At 44.2% G+C, this 21,883-nt stretch overlaps 1 protein-coding gene across 5 annotated transcripts in view; it reads right to left on the bottom strand.

The window, feature by feature from the left end:
• Positions 1–21,272, bottom strand: part of LOC132871733 (microtubule cross-linking factor 1) — a 184,566-nt gene extending 163,294 nt beyond the window's left edge. For all 5 annotated transcript variants that reach the window (XR_009651334.1, XR_009651333.1, XM_060906191.1 and 2 more), the window contains exons 1-3: positions 20,111–21,272; positions 12,910–13,134; positions 12,634–12,792 (exon numbers count right to left, since the gene is read on the bottom strand). Coding sequence is in view for 3 of the 5 variants with exons in the window: in XM_060906191.1 (XP_060762174.1) it covers positions 12,634–12,792; positions 12,910–13,134; positions 20,111–20,860 (1,134 nt within the window). In the remaining 2 variants the exon portion in view is untranslated. The remainder of the gene's footprint in view (positions 1–12,633; positions 12,793–12,909; positions 13,135–20,110) is intronic.
• Positions 21,273–21,883: the final 611 nt, after the last annotated feature.

Here is a 21,883-nt window from a genome sequence, read left to right as displayed (position 1 = left end):
CTTTTTGAGGAATGTATTGTCGGACTTAAACCAACATCTGAAGAGGTGAGATCGCTCCTTTTTTTTTTCCCATTTTTGCTGGCGGGATTGGTTTTGTTTTTGGAAAGCACACGGGCGGTGCGCGGTTTTGGTTACTGCTTCCGCAGTGTTTGGACTAGTTATAGGATTTGTTGACAACTCGCATCGAGTTCGTTACACTTCTACCCAGCGTGAAGCACTGACAGTCATGTGGTTGTGACGTCATCGTAAACAAATCCGTTCTACTCATCCAGACGACTTCGCAACAGTGCCGTTGCCAGATTTTTCCACTCTGGAACCCGTTCTCAAAAGATTTCGTTTTGGGGCACCCAAAACGCCGGTGCCGTGTGGACGCCAGGCCGAAACGATAAACAATTTTATCAGATTCACCTGAATCCGTTGCCGTGTGGACAGGGCCTCATTTGGCACCAAGATCTTTGACCTTGAAATGTCACATTCAAGGTCATGAATTTTCATAGGACCATAACCTGACAGCTGATGATTGAGAAATATTACCATTATCAACATATAGGTATAAACTAAAGTGCTGCTGGGCGAGGTTTGTTTTGCCTGCCAACACTTTTTTTTTTTTTCTGGGATCGAGTAGCTGGCGCAGACTGTGTGTAGGCGGAGGCCCAAAAGATCGCTGGTTCGATTCTCGGGACCGGCAGGAAAAATGTGAGGGGAATTGAGTGAACGAACAGCACTTTCCCTTCCCTCTGTATCACTGGGGAAGCCTAATGGTTAGAGAAGCAGGTTTGGGACCAAAAGATTGTTGGTTCAAGTCCCTGGATCAGCAGGAATGGCTGAAGTGCCCTTGAGTAAGGGCTGGGAGTGCGCTCATTGCTCACTTGTGTGTGCATGTGTGTATTCACTGCTTCAGATGGGTTAAATGCAGAGGAGGAATTTCACTGTGCTTGAGTGTACACGTGACAAAAGCTGCTTCTTCTTTATTCAGGCCCACATCTATGCAAATCTACGGTATGCAAAGTCAGAGTTCAAAAAAAAAAAAAAAAACACCATCATGATTTGCACATAGATAATGGGTCCTGAATCAAACCCACCTGACTGGTGAAGGTGTTCCTGAATGCCCTCCGAGCAGAAATGACAAGTTGGCCTGGACGAACCACATTCCACGTTGTTACTGATGCTCGGTTCGAATGAGGCAACTCTCACACTGTGTACACACACACACACACCTACACCATCTGAACTGCCAGTACAAATTACTTCTTGCATTAAAGGTAAACAGTTAATGACTAGGAATGTGAAAAGAGCAATTTGTGTTTCGAAATTGAACCGCAAGCGTTCACAGATTTTTTTTTTTAACGGTGTTGTTTCAGACAGCAAGGGTTTTTAGTTGGGGGAGGGGGGAATATGTTCACTCGGTGAAGAGTTTGCTTATTCAAAGGAGTAGATTTGAAGAGTTTAACCTTGCCCGCCTTATTTTGCAAAATGATCTATATGTGTGTTCTAGGCAGCACGGTGGTGTAGTGGTTAGCGCTGTCGCCTCACAGCAAGAAGCTCCGGGTTCGAGCCTCGTGGCCGGCGAGGGCCTTTCTGTGCGGAGTTTGCATGTTCTCCCCGTGTCCGTGTGGGTTTCCTCCGGGTGCTCCGGTTTCCCCCACAGTCCAAAGACATGCAGGTTAGGTTAACTGGTGACTCTAAATTGACCGTAGGTGTGAATGTGAGTGTGAATGGTTGTCTGTGTCTATGTGTCAGCCCTGTGATGACCTGGCGACTTGTCCAGGGTGTACCCCGCCTTTCGCCCGTAGTCAGCTGGGATAGGCTCCAGCTTGCCTGCGACCCTGTAGAACAGGATAAAGCGGCTACAGATAATGAGATGAGATGTGTGTTCTAATCCTGACTGAGATCTAATATTTACGACTGATCATCTCCATGCAGCAGTCATCCATTTAGGGCAGTAAATTAATCACCACTCGAGACATATGATGCATCATGGGTAGTCTGTACACATCTGTTTTCATGCTCTGTGACTCCGGCAGAGGGATGAAGAAAGGACGGATGGAGGGATGCAAAGATAGAAACAGTCCCATGATGAATGGTGGAGAGCTAGAGCTGAATGTTTTCTGGGGCAAAGCAGAGAGGAAAGAGTAGAAATTTCAGAAGGGGGGGGGTTAAAAAAAAAAAAAAGTTGTTTTCTGGGGCAGACTCGGAGAGAACGAGGAGAAATGGAGATGGAAGAGGAGTAAGAGTTCACATGTTTACCACTTGCTATCAGCACGGGTGTGTGTTTCCTGAGGTCAGGCTCAGTCAATCTGTCTGTCAAGATAAATGTGAGCGCCGAGTAAAGCACCACCCCGCAGTGAACTGTTTATGCAGATCTCTCTCTCTCACGCACACACACACTTACAAAACCACCTTACAGGAATTCCTGCACACTACACAGATAGCACACGACAATTTGATCCTCTTATCAACATCAAGCACCAAGATTCTGTCACTGTTTCATCCAACATTATTCTATCCACAGTTGCTGGATATGAGCAGTCACGTGCTCTGATTGGCTCCTCTACTACTAGGATATCAGCTCATATACCATGAGGAGAGAAAAACAAAATGGCGGAGTGCGTCAAGTTAGATACATCACTTTGTTATCAAGTATTTTAAAGAAACAGAAATAGCTAAAAGAATATAGACCCCCCCCCCCAATATCGCCTGTTCCACACTCCAGCCCAGTCGGTGGCAGTAATGCACCTTCAAACTGGTTTGCCAACCACCAAAAAAAACCCTAAACAACAACTCTACTTGAAAACAAACCCCCCAAAAATACAAAAGCAACAAAATATGGAATAAAAGAAAAGTTGTTTTTTTTTTAAAGTTGTTTTTTTTCAAGAATTATTGCATTTTTCACAAATCGCTATTGCCATTTTGCCAGCTTGTTTACATTCTAAGCAGAAATGATTGTCAGACGTTTTGTATAAAAGTTTTTATTTATCGAATTTGCAAAAAATAAAAATGCTCCGTTTCTCAAAATCCCGTGAACGTGGATAGAATAAAACAGTTATTCCACTCAATCTCGTCGTACACGGCTTATAGCCGACTCGGCGCGCATCAGCTCGCGTACGATTCGATTTTGTGGAGTAACTGTTAAGTGTAGTAGCACTACTAACTAAAAATAAATAAATAAATAAAATTAAAGGAACAGTCCACCGTACTTCCATAATGAAATATGCTCTTATCTGAATTGAGACGAGCTGCTCCGTACCTCTCCGAGCTTTGCGCGACCTCCCAGTCAGTCAGACGCGCTGTCACTCCTGTTAGCAATGTAGCTAGGCTCAGCATGACCAATGGTATTTTTTGGGGCTGTAGTTAGATGCGACCAAACTCTTCCGCGTTTTTCCTGTTTACATAGGTTTATATGACCAGTGACATGAAACAAGTTCAGTTACACAAATTGAAACGTAGCGGTTTTCTATGCTATGGAAAGTCCACACTATAATGACAGGCGTACTAACACCTTCTGCGTGCTTCAGCAGCGCATTGATATCTGAGCTCCGTATCAATGCGCTGCCGAAGCGCGCAGAAGGTGTTAGTACGCCTGTCATTATAGTGCGCACTTTCCATAGCATAGAAAATCGCTACGTTTCAATTTGTGTAACTGAACTTGTTTCATGTCACTGGTCATATAAACCTATGTAAACAGGAAAAACGCGGAAGAGTTTGGTCGCATCTAACTACAGCCCCAAAAAATACCGTTGGCCATACTGAGCCTAGCTACATTGCTAACAGGAGTGACAGCGCGTCGGACTGCGTCTGACTGACTGGGAGGTCACGCAAAGCTCGGAGAGGTACGGAGCAGCTCGTCTCAATTCAGATAAGAGCATATTTCATTATGGAAGTACGGTGGACTGTTCCTTTAAATTAAAAAAAAAAAAAGTACTGCAAACTTTAAGGCTCTTTTTCCCCAAAAAAATGTGTTGGGAAGAGGGTATTGTCACAGGCGATTCTAGAGTCTGTTGTGGCCCCAAGCAAAAATTTCCAGGGGGCCCTTCTGACCAGTGTTCATCACCAATATGTTATAAATAATCTGACACCAACGAAAAATGTATGAAACCAAAGTTTTTTAAATTCCAAATGTGAAAATACAAATGGTAAAGAAGAATAAAAACAATAAAAAAAGCAAAATAAATAAGCCCTCAGGCCCCGACTCTCGGGGGGGCCCCTGGGCCAGGGGGCCCCAAGCAGTTGCCTGCCTTGCCTGTTCACAAGCTGCGCATCTGGGTATTGTTGCTGCCTCACAGCACCAGAGTCACACTAAATAAGACAATAATAATACACTCAGTATTCACTGTTGTTATCCCCCGCCCAAACGAGGTTGGGTGGGGGATGTAGAAACGGGTTCCGTCTGTCCGTGTTTTCGTCTCCGGGCCATATCTTTAAAATTACTGAAGATATCTTCATGAAACTTTGTATACATATCAGGCAACATGTGAACTGGTGCCTTTTGCTATTTTGGAAATATATATATTTATTTATTTATTTTCTTTTCAAATTTTTACATTAATAAAAAATAATTTTGACTTGGTTTCTAAGAGCAGTGTTCATTTCCGGAGCATATATCCAAAATTATTCATGATACGGATTTGAAACTTGGTATACATGTTAACAAGGTGGTGTAGATGTGCCTTTTCATACTAAGAAATTTGAGAAATTTTAATTTTTCATGTTTCCATGGAAACAATTTCAGACTTAGTCTCTCAGGTTAGTCTTAAGGCCAATTTATGCTGACAACGCAGTCCTCGCAGATGGCGTCGCAGATAGCGTCTGCGTAGCCCCCCCCCCCAGACGCTCTGCGCGCACCTCCCAAAAATTGTGACCACCGCAGAAGCCTCGCAGACAGCGTCGCAGACAAGAGGGCTCTGATTGGTCCACTCTACATCCGCTGTACACGCACTTCCGCTTCCCTACTTTCCCGGTTTGGTTTGTTTTCACGACCGCTATTTTTAAAAACACGAGCGAAGATGGAGCAGCACGAAGAGCGGTTGATCGAGGAAGTGAGGAAGTACGTACATCTATATGACTACAGTTCTAGTCATTATAAGTAACCAGAGGATAAACACTCCACTAACCACACCCACCAACTACTCCTAGCGATTTCACGACTTCACGCCCCCTTGCGTTGTGCCGGTGAATAACATCGCGCACGCCTATTACTGCCCGCTCAACGATAAATTACAACTGTCTGCGTAAAGCTATCTGCGAAAGCCTTGTCGCAAGAGCATGCAGAGGCCCTTAGGGGTAGGTTTTGTTTCCGGAGCAGAACTTGAAAACTATGAGTGATACGGTCTTGAAAGTTGGTATATGTGTTGATTAAGTAATGTATATGTGCCTTTTGATACTAAGAAATGTGAGAAGTTTTAATTTTTGGCTCACCTGGACCAAAGGTCGGGTGGGTTTATACCATGGGCTGCTGAGGTCAGTATAAAGAGGTAGGGTTGGTTTCCTGCAGCAGAACTTGAAAAATGTGACAAATAATATCTTGAAACTTGGTGTATAGGGCGGGGGATATAGATGACTGTCTTGTTTTTATTGCATGATGCAGTTGAACTGGTGTTTTTGGGTTGACAGTATCTGATTAAGAGCTCAGTTTACATGAAACTTTGCAGTCCAGTATTATGTTACGTGCCAAACTGCCAATCAATGGTTATGTTATTATTATCTGCATTTTTTTTATTCATAATAAGAACGACAGTCATGACGATATGCTTTGTAGGATGTAGATTTACATTTGAGTAGAGTTGTTATTTTCTTCTATTTTCGAAGCTCTCATCCAGCAGATTTTAGTCTGAATGCCAAATGATATGACCATGTCTAGTTTTGAGTCATTTTAAGTCATTTTGTTACAAAAAGTTACTCGGAATCTCGGACTCAAAATTTTAACTCATGTAAGAAGAATTGTATTGTTAATTACTAAATTTCTTACAGACTTATTATAAACATAGTATTTAAAAAATGCTCATCATTGACATGTTTCATGAGTGTTCTTATAAGGCCATCCTTAAAAAAAATCCGTTTCCTGTCCACCGGGTGAGCAAAAAAATTTTCAGTTGGGAGGGAGGGATTTTTTTTATTATATATGGATGGATAAGAAATCGCAATGCTGTGTTTGCTTTTTCTTTCAGTACTTTATTACAAAAGCAGACACATTTAATAAAATATGATGGTTTAATCAACTGAAACTTGTACAAAAACTAAGTTAGCATTTTAAATGCTGACTCCAACATTTGCAAAACTTTTACAAAGGTACTTAAAATGTCCGATACACGGACTTTTTGTAGTTCTAAATCGAGCGTTAGGCCTAGTTCGGATGAAATTACACTATTAAAATGATCACTGAATGATTTGTTTTTCTGAATCTTTACTATTTTGTTGTTCGCTAGAATACCATTTTGCGATTTCACACTTAAGCAAATGTTTGAAAACTCCGGATCTGCTTCCTTCATGGTGGCTGCCATTTTTTTGTGCCGCACGGCGCATGTGCAGAGCTGATTCAGTTCAGAGTGCGCGCGCACTCGGCGGAGGCAGTAGTGTGTCGGAGGGAACAGAAGCAGAGATGACGCTTATTTTGTCTCCGGTAAACCAGTCTTCTCTCGTTCAATTACGTGCTGGCATCAAAAGACACCGTTGGTTGTAAATGAAGCCAAACTGAGTGGTTGGAGTGTATTTTCATACACAAATGGAGAAATGTTGGCTGAGTGTGTAATTGTGTAGCCCCACTGCAGACCGTTGTCGTTGTTAATTCATAGCATGCTCAGCTGCGTGAATGTGTCATGCACCGAAAATAAGAGATTTACAAGCCAGGAACGCCTCATGATGCAATACGCAAGAAAAGAAAGAAGATTTACTGCCATTTTACTTTGTATTTGAGTAAAGTGAATAAATAAATGGTCTGTGGAAAATACATTTAATCCTGGGAACTGCGTGCACAGGAGTTTATTTTGTGTTTACTCCCCCCCTTCCCCCGGCTGGCTACTTATTTGTCATGGCTGGCTAGTATGAGCCTTAGTGGAAAGCCCTGGGAATGCGGAAATGTCAAGTTCGATTTTAGATTTACGAGCCCGAAAAAAATGTCGACAAACCAGCGTTAAAAAAAAAAATTTTCAACCGCACAAATGGCACTCACCCGGCCGGGGGACCGGAAACAGAACATTTTTTAATAATGGCCTAATACCTGTATACAGTATGAGTACCAGTAAGTTGTAACCAACTGGAACATCCTTGGCCCCCATACTTTTTTCAAGTATGGAACTGACTTGTGTGTGATACTGTTTTCTTGGGTCGAACTTTAAGCATGTTTTTCTTGAATCTTCTGACATTTTCTTGTAAATTATATTCAATTTGTAGTGTAATTAGCAATTAATGTCTAGTGTTATTTGGACTTTGAAGATTATATATATATATATATATATATATATATATATATATATATATATATATATATATATATATATAAAAAGAAAAAGTGCCTGGAAATGGCTGAGAAACCATCTCCAGGCATCTAAAGCCCTTCAGCTTCCAGGGCCCTAAGGCGGGTCCCGGACCCCAAGGCGGGTCCCGGACCCCTGTCTGCATTGTTCCGAGCAGGGCCGGATTAACATGGCCAGGGGCCCCTAGGCTACAAGTTGCTGTAGGCCCCCCCCCGGCCACCACCATCTTATCCCATCTACCTGTAAAGAACTGTCTATTTTCTACATTTTAAAGTTGTTTTTTTTTATTATTATTATTAAACTTTGTACAGCTGGGCCAGCAAAAACAGAACACCAAAAACTATAAGGTTTAGATTGACAACAACTTATGCAACTGTCAATTGAATGTGCCTGTAGGCCTTTTAGGCAACTGAACCTCTCAAGTACACGATGAAGAGGCTATAATGAAAGGCAATAAAGACAAAGTAAACAAACTAATGATCAACAACCAGTATCATTCTTAAAAGTTTGTCCTCCCAGCTTTTCTTGTAGAAAAGTCATCAGTTAGACTTGAAAAATCCAATGAACGCAGAATGTCATTTTCAAGAGACATTAGAGACAGGTGATTCAATCTGCATTGGCCCATGGTGGATCTCAGTCTACTTTTAACCAATCCCAGTTTAGAAAAAGACCGCTCTCCACTGGCATTAGCCACAGGCAAAGTCAGAAAGAGTCGTAGGGCAATGTCAACATTTGCGTTTGTGAAACTAGTGGCAGTGGCACATTCATCCACAAATGGGACGGGGTCTGAAAGGGATGGTCCTTCACCCTCACCAGAGCTAGTAGTACTACTGGCTGCAGCTGCAGCTAACATAACGTTTGCTACGCTAGTGTCATGATGACTTGCACTTGCCAGTTGGGTTTCATTAGGTTTAAAAAACCCTGTTAATTTTGGTATATTGCTCAACAGAGCTTTGTCACGTTGGGCTTTTTGCCGTTGCGCCTTGCACTTTTGAGCACCGCTCTCGTATTTTCTGTCACACATGTTCACTGTTCAACTGTGGAGTGACGTCGTGCGTGACGTCGTGCGTGACGTCTAACGTTTATATATATGAGTGATTCCACGCTTATGGGTACTGAAATGGGGACATGAACTTATTCACCTAAAACCATTTCTTTTTTTACCATCAGGTCACAAAACATGTAATCTTTAATGAATGATATGTTAAAAGAGAACTTTAATTTTCTGAGATGTAATAAAAACACATTTATATGCCAAAGTCAAGCCTATGAGTTCCAAAATGACGTCTGTTACATTACTTCTGTTACGATTGTCCATCTCTGTTACAAATTAATTACAATCTAGCTCTATACCATGTTAATCTTATTGAAAGAATGTGTATGTTGATTCTACTACACATGTTTATTAATTATATTTGCTAAAACATCACCTTCCTATGTTTCAAAAAGTAATTCTACATTGTTAAAATTGAGAATCTATATGTCCACAACACTCCTGTTACGTTCTGACTTTGGCATATAAATATGTTTTTATTACATCTCAGAAAATTAAAGTTATCTTTTAACATATCATTCATTAAAGATTACATGTTTTGTGACCTGATGGTAAAAAAAAAAAAAGAAATGGTTTTAGGTGAATTTTTAAAAATAAGTTCATGTCCCCATTTCAGTACCCATAAGCGTGGAATCACTCATATGGAAGGCGGATTTGCCTCACCCAATCAGCGTCTGTTTATTTAAATATTCATTTTGAGCCAATGAATATGAAGGGGGTTTTTTTGACCAATTGGGGGCCCCCCTGCGAGGCAGGGGGCGTGGGGGCCCCTAGGCTGAAGCCATATGAAGCCTGTGCGGTGATCCGGGCGTGGTTCCGAGCCTTTGGCCCGTCATTTGGACAGGCTGAAATATGGACGGACAGACAACGTTTCAGACTTGTCTGTCCGGTGACGGTCTGCTTAAAATTCCTTATTTCCCACACTGATTCCTTTTCCAGAAATTCATGACCTAAAACACCTGATGTAAAGAGCTTCTCCCAACAGCCTTTTCATGCCAAGATTGCACCAGAGGACCCCAAATTTGCTTCAATATTTCAAATTTTCCCAGAGGAGCATGCCCCCCCGACCAGTTCTTAGCTCAGCCCTCAGATACCCTTCTGTCAATTTCTAGATTATACCCCGTCTACTGATGTACATGTACTGTTTACACCGATGTTCATATATTACCAACATATATGAATAATGAACAATTTGAACAGATTTGCTATAAATAATAAAACCGAACTGGAAATCCGCAATAACACACGGCTCATTACGTCCTCAGGGAAAACCGTACGGTATCAAACTTCTCAGCAGATCAATGAGATTATGGAATTGTTGCTTTGAAATATTTCAAGCCAGATCTCTCCCAGCTTCAACTGATGTACATTTTGTAATTTGTAGGTTGATGAACCAACTTTGCACTTGTATTGCATCTTGACAGTGGAATCCTATTCAATCGTGCTCAATCAGCATTCGGACCATCATCATCATCATCATAAAGGTTTTGTAGAAGGTACAGTCACATTTCGAGACATTTTAACCCTTTATAATCGGCTTAGGCTTCCCATCATTAGCCCTGGATTATTTCTGTCTCATCACATTACATCACCGGATCACAACTCTAGCGAGCAGAGCACGTACAGTATGGATGCCTTACATTGACTGTGTACCCAGACTGTAGCTTTAATATAAAAAGTACATTATATTTAAATGTGATTTAACGCAATATAATACAAGTAAGGAGTAAAATGTGATCCACAAGCAAGGACAGTTACTATCCTGAAATGGATTACTTCCCCCATAACACATCCAGAAGTGTTTTAAAGGAGAACTGAAATCATTTATAAACTTGCTTTATTTCTTAATTAACGTTTTCGGTTTTAGTAACCTTATATCATGACTCGTATTGGCAACTAATCGCAATTAAATATTATATTATATTATACTTATCGGCCTATTCGGTTTTTAGCCATGTTGAATTTAGTTCATTTGGTCCACGGCAGGGCGGTACGGTGGTGTAGTGGTTAGCGCTGTCGCCTCACAGCAAGAAGGTCCTGGGTTCGAGCCCCGTGGCCGGCGAGGGCCTTTCTGTGCGGAGTTTGCATGTTCTCCCCGTGTCCGCGTGGGTTTCCTCCGGGTGCTCCGGTTTCCCCCACAGTCCAAAGACATGCAGGTTAGGATAACTGGTGACTCTAAATTGAGCGTAGGTGTGAATGTGAGTGTGAATGGTTGTCTGTGTCTATGTGTCAGCCCTGTGATGACCTGGCGACTTGTCCAGGGTGTACCCTGCCTTTCGCCCGTAGTCAGCTGGGATAGGCTCCAGCTCGCCTGCGACCCTGTAGAACAGGATAAAGCGGCTACAGATAATGAGATGAGATGGTCCACGGCAGGTGTCTCTTATCCGCGCGATCTTCACAAGACTTGTGCGAGACTTCGAAACATGAAGTGTCAGCGCCACCATTTTGAAAACTATTTTCCAAACGAAATACTGCACAAAAAAATTTAAAAATTAAAAAAAAAACAAAAAAAACACGAGTTTAAATGACGATTACTTCCTACTTTTTTCCCCAAAAACTTTCCTGATTGCTATCAAAACAAACAAAACTTCCAGCTTGATTACGTCAGCATTCGAAAGAGCATTTTCAGCATTTTCAGATGTCGGTCGCTTTGATTTCCGCTGTACGTTTTACTTCCGTCCTACGATGTCTCGCACAGGTCTCAGCGAATCTAGTTTACGGCCATTGCTTTGACATATGGACTGATATATTACGTAGCATATTTCAAACATTCATAACTTGCTATAGCAGTGACGACATAGCTATCAAAAATGCATTCTTATATTTAATAAAATGAGAAAGAATTTCGATAATAAAAAAAAATTGCCTTCAGTTCTCCTTTAAATACCAGATTTGTTTTTATTAAAGGACGACACGTTATATTTTTATCCATTTGATGCTGTCGAACGTCCACAAAGCAAGTCAGTTCTATTTACTGCTTACATTATAGAAGTACAAGCCTCTGGGGTTTTTCTCTCAGAGATAATAAGCGAATAAAATGCAGCTTCGCAGCTTACCATGTTACCGAGAAACAGCAAAGCTGAAAACTTCCGCGTGACGAAAGCCATGATTTACACTGACTGTAACAAAGTGCTGACACTGGAGACTCCTTCCAGACACGCTGAATAAACTGAAATCTCATAAGAGAAATTCACTATACAGTATGAACAGATCACTGATATGCGGAGCATTCGTCATATAATTCTTACCGCAGAAACAAGAACTTTTTTTTTTTTACATCCACCGGATATTTAGCAATGGCGTGATCTGATTGGCTACTCTACTACTAGACCATCAGCTCATATACCGTGAGTAGAGAAAAACAAAATGGCGGCGCGTGTTACTGAACCAACCGAGGACGAAATAAAAACTCTACTCGAAAATAAAACCCAAAAAAATAAAAATAAAAGCAAACTATGGAATGAGAGTAACTGATAAGTTCTTATCTTTTTTTAAAATTATTTTTCAAGAATTATTATTATCGCATTTTTTACAAACTGCTCCTATCATTTCGCCGGTTTGTTGACATTCTTCATCTTTAAGCATTCAATTTTGTTCGACTGGTTCAAAAGCTCAAAGAAGTTTGGAAATTACATCACAGGAAGAATTAAATAAACGTCTAAAGCTATTTTATACCTTGGCACGACAGCAAGACGGCACTTTCGACAAAAAACAAACAAACAAACAAACAAAACAAACAAACAAACAAACAAGCAAAAAAAACCACCACTAAAGTCAATTTATGCAGCCATCGATAGGTTTTTCAGAAGTCCACCTAAGCGGAAATGATTTTCTCGGACGTTTTGTACAAAATTTTTATTTATCGAATTTGCAAAAAAATAAAAACGCTCCGTTTCTTAAAATCCCATGAATGTGGATAGAATAAAACAGTTATTCCACTCAATCACGTCGTACGTGGATTATAGCCGACTCGGTGCTATGCGCCTCGATGTACAACTCAATTTAGTGGAATAACTGTTAAATGGCGCTGCTGTTCGAGCAAAAGCGAGCTGACATTAGTCAGGCTAAAGAGCATTCTCAGATCAGTTGAAGAAAGTGAACTCGCTGTACCTCTTTGGCCCTCTCCAGCTCGTTGTGCAGAGCCTGCTTGGAAATCTCCACCTCGATGATCTTCTGCCTGAGCATCTCGTTCTCGTCCTCTGCCCTTGTGCGCTTGTCCTCCACGCTCTCCAGTTCGTTGTGTAGACGCACCGACACGTCTTTGGCCACCTGCACTCAGATAGAGGAACATGCGAAGGATTGTGGAGGCATTTAAGCATGATTATGAAAGAAGACATGAAAGCAGAACACATACTTTTATAACTATGGACACACACACACACACACCTTGAGGTCCTGCTCTAGGTTACGGAGCAATTCTCCATCCACATGGCCGGTCTGAGCCACTCGCAGGCTTTTCTGTTCTGCCTTGCGCAGCCGGTATTGAAGGATGCGGCAGTTCTTGTTGGAGCGGTCCAGCTCCCTGCGCAGCTCCTGCAGCTGATACACCTCCTCTTCCAGGTAGCTGTCCCTGATCTCCTCCATCTCAGCACGCAGCTCATCCACTTCGTCCTGAGACGAGTGCAAAGAATCACAAAATCAGAGCCAAAGTTCAAGTTGGATCTGAATGAACATGAATCAATCAGATTTGGTGCTTCCAGAATATTAGTACATAACCTTGTGACTGTTCAGGACTGTGGAAGACAAAAAGTCACATGATCTAGGTCACATACTGTATACTGCAGATAAACATGCATGAGGACTAAAACTCCAGCGGAACCAGACTCCGAAGGGAACCCGTTCGCTTCTGGGTGACATCGGATAGCGCGAGTGAAACCGAATGTGAAAATCAGAAGAAAAGTCCTAACCAGCAATCAGAAATGTTATTCAAGTCAAAATCTGAATTCGAATCAGAATCAGCAATGGGAAGAATCGTTAGAATCAATCGATCAAAAGCATCGTTATAATCTGAATCAGTAATGGGAATCAGAATCATCTAAATCAGAAGCCATCAAAAGAATCAGAGTTATCTAATCAGAAGCATCCAATCAGAGCCATCAATAGAATTTGAATCAATAAAATCTGAATCCTCTAATCAGAGCCATCAATAAAATTTGAATAATCTAATCAGCAGCATCAATAGAATCTGAATCCTCTAATCAGAGCCATCAATAGAACCTGAAATCAATAGAATCTGAATCCTCTAATCAGAGCCATCAATAGAATTTGAATAATCTAATCAGCAGCATCAATAGAATCTGAATCCTCTAATCAGAGCCATCAATAGAACCTGAATCAATAGAATCTGAATCCTCTAATCAGAGCCATCAATAGAATCTGAATCAATAGAATCTGAATCCTCTAATCAGAGCCATCAATAGAATTTGAATAATCTAATCAGCAGCATCAATAGAATCTGAATCATCTAATCAGAGCCATCAATAGAATCTGAATCATCTAATCAGAGCCATCAATAGAATCTGAATCAATAGAATCTGAATCCTCTAATCAGAGCATCAATAGAATTTGAATAATCTAATCAGCAGCATCAATAGAATCTGAATCCTCTAATCAGAGCCATCAATAGAATCTGAATCAATAGAATCTGAATCCTCTAATCAGAGCCATCAATAGAATTTGAATAATCTAATCAGCAGCATCAATAGAATCTGAATCCTCTAATCAGAGTCATCAATAGAATCTGAATCAATAGAATCTGAATCCTCTAATCAGAGCCATCAATAGAATTTGAATAATCTAATCAGCAGCATCAATAGAAACTGAATCATCTAATCAGAGTCATCAATAGAATCTGAATCAATAGAATCTGAATCCTCTAAACAGTCATCAATAGAATCTGAATCATCTCATCAGAGTCATCAATAGAATCTGAACCATCTAATCAGAAGCATCAATAGAATCAGAACCATCTAATCAGAGCCATCAATAGAATCGGAATCATCTAATCAGAGCCATCAATAGAATCGGAATCATCTAATCAGAGCCATCAATAGAATCGGAATCAGTATGGAAAAGAAGCATCATGAGAATTCTGAAATCTCAGACTGTTTTATCATCATCGTTTGCTGTACTTCAACCAGCTCAGATGAACGCATGAATGAATAAATGAATGAATGATATTGATGTGCATTGCTGTGTATCCGCATTGCTGTGGTTGAAGGTGCACTTACAAAAATCAGACAGTGCTTGAAACAATACGTCCATGGTACAGAATAAACCGCATCGATTATGTACATCCGAGGTTCCAGAATTTCTTACACGACCTTCGCAAGAAGACGGAGGACAACATAGCAGGATCATAGCATCTCGCCATATCCTCTCCGTCTGCACGTGATCCCAACAAACACGCCAGTACCGTACGCCACACAGTATATACACAGCAGGGTCAGACAGTCCACCAGCAACCGTAAACTCTCATTCTATCATTTACCAAAATGTTAAAAAAATTAATTGGACTTTCAGACCATTTATACTTGAGCCATAACAGAGATGTAGAAAACAAAAATAGTATGGTCAGAAGACTGAGAGAAAGGAAGAGACAAAAGATACAGACTGACAGACAATGATATCTTTGAGAGCTGGAGACATATCCGGAACATCTGGCACATCTGGCAAGATAGCCCCAAAAACTCATCCGACTGCCTCCTGAGGGGAAACCAGCGTTATATTGCTTTAAAGGATTATCACACTGTTCTCGCAGGCCGACAGGGAGCTGTAATAACGTTATGGAAATACTGTGTGTGACTGTGATACAATCGGAGGAATTAAATCAGTTGTTGCTTATCTCAGTCCAAATGGTTTTGGATCAACAACTGACTGATCAGCCATAAGCACAAGGGAGAACTCTTGCATTTTAGCGTGACACTAGGATCGTCTCTTTTTAACAACGACTGTGTCGTTTCATATTATTGTATGTATCTGAATATGGTTTGGGGAACTATACTGTATGGTTATCCCCTAAACCTAAATTTGTGGGTTTGGAAATCCCAGTTCTGTTTCATTCATAGGACTGAAGTTGTATACAACGAGAGAGGGGAAAACAAACAAACAAACAAACAAACAAACAAACAAACAAACAGTCGTCAGAAGAAGCCCATGGACAAGGTGTCTGACTGAGATCAGAAGAACATGTGATGCTTTCTCAGGTGTCAAGCGTTGAAACGAGTCCTGAAGGGAATCAATTACATGGGCTTTAATCCATCGGGTCAAGCTGATCTTTGGACTAATAAGGTCATTTGGGATTCTCAGGACGATCCGAATGCTCTGCGGATGTCTTGTGACCCATCAGAATGATTTAACCTCCTAAGGCCCAAGCTGTTTTTTTACACGCATTTTTTTATTTCTCTTTGCTATTTGGGCTTATTAGAACCTGGTTAGAATAAGAACTAAGCATCATCTTTTGATAAGATGTACTTTTAGAGAAAAAGTATGTCCACATATGTGGATTCTTGTTCCGAATTTCCATAAAGTGCTGTCCACGCATGTGACCGCTAAGCCCTAGGAGGTTAAAGTGGCCCCTGGTCCTTGTACGCCTGCGTGCCCTGCACATTGGAGTATTTTGTCTACTTTCAACTCACCTGATTGAAATAATCCAGGACAGGAGGTGTTCATAGGATCAGAGTTAGATCAAGAATCAAAAGAATTCTAGATTTGACCTCTTGACCTGAAGGTGTGACATGATTTGGGATTAAAGGAGGAGGGCGGCACGGTGGTGTAGTGGTTAGCGCTGTCGCCTCACAGCAAGAAGGTTCTGGGTTTGAGCCCAGCAGTCGACGAGGGGCGAGGGCCTTTCTGTATGGAGTTTGCATGTTCTCCCCGTGTCTGCGTGGGTTTCCTCCGGGTGCTCCGGTTTCCCCCAAAGACACGCAGATTAGATTAATTGGCGGCTCTAAATTGACCGTAGGTGTGATTGTGTGCGTGTGAATGGTCGGTTGTGTCTGTGTCAGCCCTGCAATAACCTGGCGACTTGTCCAGGGTGTACCCCGCCTCTCGCCCATAATCAGCTGGGATAGGCTCCAGCTTGCCTGCGACCCTGGAGGACAGGATAAGCGGCTACAGATAACGAATGGATGGATGTGTATGTCTGGGGCGGCGCGGTGGTGTAGTGGTTAGTGCTGTCGCCTCACAGCAAGAAGGTTCTGGGTTTGAGCCCAGTGGCCGACGAAGGCCTTTCTGTATGGAGCTTGCATGTTCTCCCCGTGTCCGTGTGGGTTTCCTCCGGGTTAACTGGTGGCTCTAAATTGACCGTAGGTGTGAATGTCTATGTGTCTGCCCTGTGATGATCTGGCGACTTGTCCAGGGTGTACCCATAGTCAAGTTTATTTGTATAGCGCTTTTAACAATAAACATTGCCGCAAAGCAGCTTTACAGAATTTGAACAACTTAAAACATGAGCTAATTTTATCCCTAATCTATCCCCAATGAGCAAGCCTGTGGTGACGGTGGCAAGGAAAAACTCCCTCAGACAACATGAGGAAGAAACCTCGAGAGGAACCAGACTCAAAAGGGAACCCATCCTCGTCTGGGCAACAACAGACAACATGACTATAACATTAACAGTCCTAACAAAGTCAGCTTCGTTAAGCCTGGACCCATAGTCCAGGCTCTCACCCATAGTCAGCTGGGATCGGCTCCAGCGACCCTGTAGAACAGGATAAGCGGCTACAGATAATGGATGGAAGGATGGATGCTCCAGTTTCCAGTTTGGCTAACTGGTACCTCTGAATTGACTGTAGGTGTGAATGTGAGCATGAATGGCTGTATCAGCCCTGTGATAACCTGGCGACTTGGCCTGGGTGTACCCCGGCTCTCACCCATAGTCAGCTGGGATCGGCTCCAGCGACCCTGTAGAACAGGATAAGCGGCTACAGATGATGGATGGATGGATGGACGCTCCAGTTTCCAGTTAGGCTAATTGGTAGCTCTAAATTGACCGTAGGTGTGAATGTGAGCATGAATGGCTGTATCAGCCCTGTGATAACCTGGCGACTTGGCCTGGGTGTACCCCGGCTCTCACCCATAGTCAGCTGGGATCGGCTCCAGCGACCCTGTAGAACAGGATAAGCGGCTACAGATACTGGATGGATGAATGCTCCAGTTTCCAGTTAGGCTAATTGGTAGCTCTAAATTGACCGTAGGTGTGAACGTGAGCATGAATGGTTGTGTCAGCCCTGCAATAACCTGGCGACTTGTCCCATAGTCAGCTGGGATAGACTCCAGCGACCCTGTAGAACAGGATAAGCGGCTACAGATACTGGATGGATGGATGCTCCAGTTTCCAGTTTGGCTAACTGGTAGCTCTGAATTGACCGTAGGTGTGAACGTGAGCGTGAATGGTTGTGTCAGCCCTGTGATAACCTGGCGACTTGTCCCATAGTCAGCTGGGATAGACTCCAGCGACCCTGTAGAACAGGATAAGCGGCTACAGATACTGGATGAACGGATGCTCCAGTTTCCAGTTAGGTTAATTGGTAGCTCTGAATTGACCGTAGGTGTGAATGGCTGTATCAGCCCTGTGATAACCTGGCAACTTGGCCTGGGTGTACCCCGGCTCTCACCCATAGTCAGCTGAGATAGGCTCCAGTGACCCTGTAGAACAGGATAAGCAGCAACAGATAATGGATGGATGGATGGACGCTCCAGTTTCCAGTTAGGCTAATTGGTAGCTCTGAATTGACCGTAGGTGTGAATGTGAGTGTGAATGGCTGTATCAGCCCTGTGATAACCTGGCGACTTGGCCTGGGTGTACCCCGGCTCTCACCCATAGTCAGCTGGGATAGGCTCCAGCGACCCTGTAGAACAGGATAAGCGGCTACAGATGATGGATGGATGGATGCTCCAGTTTCCAGTTAGGCTAATTGGTAGCTCTAAATTGACTGTAGGTGTGAATGTGAGCGTGAATGGTTGTGTCAGCCCTGTGATAACCTGGAGACTTGTCCCATAGTCAGCTGGGATAGACTCCAGCGACCCTGTAGAACAGGATAAGCGGCTACAGATACTGGATGGATGGACGCTCCAGTTTCCAGTTAGGTTAATTGGTAGCTCTAAATTGACCGTAGGTGTGAATGTGAGCATGAATGGTTGTGTCAGCCCTGCAATAACCTGGCGACTTGTCCCATAGTCAGCTGGGATAGACTCCAGCGACCCTGTAGAACAGGATAAGCGGCTACAGATACTGGATGGATGGATGGATGCTCCAGTTTGGCTAACTGGTAGCTCTGAATTGACCGTAGGTGTGAACGTGAATGGTTGTGTCAGCCCTGCAATAACCTGGTGACTTGTCCCATAGTCAGCTGGGATAGACTCCAGCGACCCTGTAGAACAGGATAAGCGGCTACAGATACTGGATGGATGGACGCTCCAGTTTCCAGTTAGGTTAATTGGTAGCTCTGAATTGACCGTAGGTGTGAATGGCTGTATCAGCCCTGTGATAACCTGGCAACTTGGCCTGGGTGTAACCCGGCTCTCACCCATAGTCAGCTGGGATCGGCTCCAGCGACCCTGTAGAACAGGATAAGCAGCGACAGATAATGGATGGATGGATGGACGCTCCAGTTTCCAGTTAGGCTAATTGGTAGCTCTAAATTGACCGTAGGTGTGAATGTGAGTGTGAATGGCTGTATCAGCCCTGTGATAACCTGGCGACTTGGCCTGGGTGTACCCCGGCTCTCACCCATAGTCAGCTGGGATAGGCTCCAGCGACCCTGTAGAACAGGATAAGCGGCTACAGATGATGGATGGATGGATGCTCCAGTTTCCAGTCAGGTTAATTGGTAGCTCTAAATTGACCGTAGGTGTGAACGTGAATGGTTGTGTCAGCCCTGTGATAACCTGGTGACTTGTCCCATAGTCAGCTGGGATAGACTCCAGCGACCCTGTAGAACAGGATAAGCGGCTACAGATAATGGATGGATGGACGCTCCAGTTTCCAGTTAGGTTAATTGGTAGCTCTGAATTGACCGTAGGTGTGAATGGCTGTATCAGCCCTGTGATAACCTGGCAACTTGGCCTGGGTGTAACCCGGCTCTCACCCATAGTCAGCTGGGATCGGCTCCAGCGACCCTGTAGAACAGGATAAGCAGCGACAGATAATGGATGGATGGATGGACGCTCCAGTTTCCAGTTAGGCTAATTGGTAGCTCTAAATTGACCGTAGGTGTGAATGTGAGTGTGAATGGCTGTATCAGCCCTGTGATAACCTGGCGACTTGGCCTGGGTGTACCCCGGCTCTCACCCATAGTCAGCTGGGATAGGCTCCAGCGACCCTGTAGAACAGGATAAGCGGCTACAGATGATGGATGGATGGATGCTCCAGTTTCCAGTCAGGTTAATTGGTAGCTCTAAATTGACCGTAGGTGTGAACGTGAGCGTGAATGGTTGTCTCAGCCCTGTGATAACCTGGTGACTTGTCCCATAGTCAGCTGGGATAGACTCCAGTGACCCTGTAGAACAGGATAAGCGGCTACAGATGATGGATGGATGGATGGATGGATGGAAGGCATGAGGTTGGTGTTTCTGTAGACTCTACCTTGAGGTAGTCGTTTTCCGAGCGAAGCTCTTCGATTTCCCGTAATAAATCCTCCTCTGCCAGGTCCTTGCCACCTTCTGCTCTGAGCTGCGCGCTCCCGGCGGGTCTGGGTTTGTCTGGTGCAGGTGAAGCTCGTGGCTGATCCGGACTGATATCCGGTTTGTGTCCGCGCTCACTGGACCCGGATCCGGGTCCGGACTCGGCATCGCTGCTGGCGGCCTGAACGAGGCGCTGCTCGTCGGACAGCGGCTCGGACGGACAGTCGGACAGATCCGAGCTGCTGTCTGTCTGAGCAAGGCGTCCCGTCGGCACGCGCACCGGCGAGTCAGAACCATGGGTCGGAGGCGCGCGCGTGAGCGGGATCGGCTTCTCTTTTCCGGTTTTCCCCAGTCGCGGGAGGGCGTCCGATGCTTTCGAGATCCCCGCTTTCACCTGCGTGACCTTTGAGGCCTTTTTAGCCGCAGAGAATTTGGAGGCGCTTTTCACCGGCGCCGGTTTGTCCTTGGTTCCGGTCGCGGCGCGTCTCACCGCGCGGATCGGGGCAGGAAAGAAGGACGCCGCCGCCGCCGCGGGTTGCTGCTGCTTGGTGAGTTTGGGAGATTTTGGTGTGAGCGCGGCGGCGGCGGCTTTAGGAGCTCTGGAGTGACCATCCTTGAGGAAAGGTCTAGCCGGAGACGGTGCGCGGTTTAACCGCTTCTTCTCCGCCGGTTTGTTGTCGCTGCTCGAGCCATCAGCGCTTTCCATCATCATGACAACAAGGAGGAGAAGAAGAAGCAGCGCGAGCGGAAAACAAACCCGGAAGGATCCGAAGCGAGCGCGCGCGCACACGGCATCAGCAGCATCACTCCGGACCGCAGCCCAGCTCGGACTCCGTTTCCGCTCAGATCAGCCGCCGCGGCGGAAGCGGAACATCCGGATCATCACACTGTCCGCGTGCACAAAACAGCAACAAATGTTGCGCTGCATCTGCAGCCCGGAAATAGCTCCGACACCGATCTTCCCGTTACCCCGCCATCCTCCTCCTCCTCCTCCTCCCGAGCTCCTGCTCTGCGCTTCTGCTCCGATCTGACGGAGGAAAAAATCTGCAGCCGCTGCGGTGTGACGTCAACTGCGCATGCGCCAGCAAACTGTTTTGTTTATGATATAAATCACTCGATCTTTCTCACCCAGTAGCCATCAGTAATGTACACTCAGGGAATTACTCACAGGAACAAACAGTGAGGAGGAGGAGGAGGCTGAGCCACGCCCACTGTTACCTTCATAGCAGGTGTGTTGCTCATGCAAATCCATCAATCATCTGGACCTGGACAAGTCGCCAGGTCATCACAGGGCTGACACACAGACAACCATTCACACTCACATTCACACCTACGCTCAATTTAGAGTCACCAGTTAACCTAACCTGCATGTCTTTGGAGTGTGGAGGAAACCGGAGCACCCGGAGGAAACCCACGCGGACAACATGCAAACTCCGCACAGAAAGGCCCTCGCCGGCCACGAGGCTCGAACCCAGACCTTCTTGCTGTGAGGCGACAGCGCTAACCACTACACCACCGTGCCGCCGGTTAGGTTAACTGGTGACTCTAAATTGACCGTAGGTGTGAATGGTTGTCTGTGTCTATGTGTCAGGCCAATGATGATCTGGCGACTTGTCCAGGGTGTACCCCGCCTTTCGCCCGTAGTCAGCTGGGATAGGCTCCAGCTTGCCTGCGACCCTGTAGAACAGAATAAAGCGGCTAAAGATAATGAGATGAGTTAACCTAACCTGCATGT

Source organism: Neoarius graeffei, chromosome 23, assembly GCF_027579695.1.
Source record: "Neoarius graeffei isolate fNeoGra1 chromosome 23, fNeoGra1.pri, whole genome shotgun sequence".
Classification (NCBI taxonomy): Eukaryota; Metazoa; Chordata; class Actinopteri; order Siluriformes; family Ariidae; genus Neoarius; species Neoarius graeffei.
This window is presented reverse-complemented; position numbering and strand designations above follow the sequence as displayed.